The following is a 3,509-nucleotide window of genomic DNA, read 5'->3' on the forward strand; positions in this document are numbered from 1 at the left end:
GATCAATATGGAGATCACCATCATAAAAAAAAAAATAATTATTTTACCTTTAATAGTAACACTTATGCCAATAATAGAAAGAATAATCAAGCTAACTGCATTCCTTATGATAGCACTGAAAGCGAAAATTTAAATTTTAGTGACTACACACAATGCTCTCTTTCAAGTGATGAATATGAAAACGAAAATATTTATTATGATTTATTTATAAACAATAATTCCAATTCAAATATACACACAAATATATATAATAACAAAAAGAACACGAAATATATAAAAAAAAAAAAAAAAATTAAAAAAAATATAGACACACTTACACAACTCTTTCAAAATTATAATAAATATAAAAATAAAGAACCAAAATATTTTAAAATACTTAATAGTATGAATATGAAAGAATTAAACATAAAAAATAAATCCACTTGGGATTTCTTAAGCTTTAAAATCACAAAAAAAGAAGATAATGATAATATTCAACAAGATAATCAAAATAATGAATACGAACAAAATAATTTTAAAACGATGCATGATAAAATATGTATTCGAAATGAAAAGAAGAAAAGTGAAATAGCAAATTTCGAATCAGCACTAAAAATATTGAAAAAAAATTCTAGTTATTATAAAAATAGTATCATGAAAATATATAAGAAAGAAAATATAAGATGTAGATATATAAAAATACATAAAAATATGAATAAATATTTTTATATATATAAATATATTCAAATCGTAACAAAAGAAAATCAAATTCTAACTTTTATAAAAGAACGTTTATTTTATATGACATCAATAGAAAAGGACAAACGACATTATATATGTATAAGAAAAATTCCTTATAATAGTCAATATAAGCATATATATGAGTTTGAAAAAAAATTTTTATCACTTGAAAATATATTAAGAAAGAATGACATTATGTTGTGTGATAAGAATAGAAATTCAAAATGTAAGGAGGAGCAAATCTTAAATTCTGAGGAAAAAAATAAAAAAAATAGTAATGTCTTGAAAAAAAAAAGTGAGCCAATAAAAAATATTATAATAAATAATTTAAATGAACAATGTAATGATAAAAATGGTCATACTAAAAACAACACAGAGGAGAATAAAATAAATATGTGTTATGAAAAAAATCAAACACAAAATAATGATAATAATAAAAATAAAAAAATAAATAATAATAATAATAATAATAATATTAATTATTTTAGTGTTGTTGATAGGAAAGATTTACATTATAAAGAATGTTATGAAAATGAAAAGAACATACCAAATTATTACAATTATAAGTTTATAGATGAATTATTGTGTGAAGATAATTATGATGAAGAATGCATAGATAAATATAATGATATTCTTAAAAAGATGAAAGTAGATATTACATCTGTTTTAAAAAATCATACTTTAGATGTTATATTAAATAATATTAAAGAAATGATTAATGATAAAATAATAAAAGAAGGTAAAGTTTTTATATTTAATAATTTAGGAATACCTTTTTTTTTTAGTACATTAAAAAATAAATATCTTACATATGTCAATACAAAATATGTATATTTTAAAGAGAAAAAACATTTTTATTTTTACTTCCCTAAATTTCTTTTAATAAATAAAAAATTAAAATTATTATTTAAAATAAATGAAAATGTATGTAAATATTATTCTATAAGAAATTATACACATCTAAAAAAAAATGAAAAGCTATTTCCAAATTTTCATATAATGAAATTTAATTTAATTTGTAATATAGTATCATCCTTTTATTTTTATTCATTTATTTTAAAAAAGAAAAAAATCAGACATAAATACTTTAAATCTGTTAATGACATGAAGGAAGAAAATAATAAGTGTGTCAAAAAAAATATGTATATTGAACAAAATAAACATCAAACTAATCAACATGATAATCCAAACAATGATAATGAAATAATATACTACGAATTATATTTAGTTAAATTTTATTGTGATATAATTTTGAATAAGAATAATGAAATGAATATTATTGTGAATGGATTAAAACACTGTACATTTTTAAAGAATATTTTATCGTTAGATTATTTTTTTTATTTTATGAGAAATAAAGAATTAGAAAAAATATGGGGTACATCAAATGATAAAGAAAAAAATTATTTATTTCAAAATATAAGAAGAAAAAATTATTATCATCATCATCATAATAATATTATATATACAAATAATTTATATGGTTTAAATGTATCCGATTTAATGAATATGAAAATATATATAAAAAGTGTTAATATCATGTTTAATTTAAATCATACATCTTTTTCAACAAATACAAATATGATTGAAAATATTGATCAAAAAATTAATTTAAATAAAATTTATTTAAATTTTTATACTTTTCAATATTTAAATAATAAAACATTATTAAAAAAAAAACGATGTATTCAATTTCTAGATTTTTTTTCTTCTAATAAAAGAATTAGAAAAATTATAAAAAAACCCAAGAAAAAATATTTTTTTTTTAGAAGCAATAGTAAAGATTCGAATTATCTAAATTTAAATAGCTATGCATTATTTAGTAAAGACAAATTATTATCATTATATAATTTGAGAAAAAAGAAAGAAAACATGTTATTACACGATTTGTCTATTCATAATAATATGAAAAGAAGTGATTATAATATTATATATGATTCTTATATGGATAAGAAACCTATTTCTAACGATTCATCTTTATATTATGTATATTCTGATGATTCCAGTGATTATTTAATGAGTGTCATAATGAATAGAAGAATAAGTGCATCTCCAATAGTAAATCCTGCCAACGATGGTGATGATAAAAATGATATGCAATTGACATGTATATATAATGATATAAATGATATAAATGATATAAATGATAATAATAATAATAATAATAATTATTATTATTATTATGATAATTATAATGCTCAAAGTCATTATCCTATTTATAAAAGAACCCATATGTTATCAAAAAGAAATACAAACAATACTTTATATGATATATATAAGATGCTTAAAAATAATACATACTCATGTCATTATTATTCTTATATATTTAACGGATATATGAGAAATATTAAACTATATAAATATCTTTTTAATTTATTAAGAAGTCGTGTTCTTGCAGTGTGTGTAAATTATTCTGATTTTTATAAAAAATGTTCTATATTAATTGATAATATGAGTGTGACCAAAATTAATTTATATGATAAAAAAGAATTTGGATATAAATATACTTTGTTGACAAAATATAATGATAAGGAAAATTTTATAAATATTAATTTTGATCTGTATAAACAACGATTTATGACATACAAACATATATATAATACATTAAATATATTACATGTATGTTCTCATTTAAAACAGTTTACAAGAAAAAAAGAAAAGAAACAATTACAACAAAAAATATATAATGATCCTCATTTTATAAGGAACAAGAAAAAAAATGACAATATGAATATAATGGATTCAAATAATTTTGTACGTAATCGTGAGAATGCCTTATTATATAATGC

At 18.2% G+C, this 3,509-nt stretch overlaps 1 protein-coding gene across 1 annotated transcript in view; it reads left to right on the forward strand.

Annotated features, from left to right (window-relative positions):
* The window catches only part of PGSY75_0417400 (hypothetical protein), a gene marked incomplete at both ends in the record, with an annotated part of 5,840 nt that continues 2,331 nt past the window's right edge, over positions 1 to 3,509 (forward strand). The window contains one exon of the mRNA XM_018784224.1: positions 1 to 3,509. This exon is cut by the window's right edge and continues 1,364 nt beyond it. Coding sequence (XP_018643386.1) covers positions 1 to 3,509 — 3,509 coding nt within the window.

Source organism: Plasmodium gaboni, chromosome 4 (genome assembly GCF_001602025.1).
Source record: "Plasmodium gaboni strain SY75 chromosome 4, whole genome shotgun sequence".
Classification (NCBI taxonomy): Eukaryota; Apicomplexa; class Aconoidasida; order Haemosporida; family Plasmodiidae; genus Plasmodium; species Plasmodium gaboni.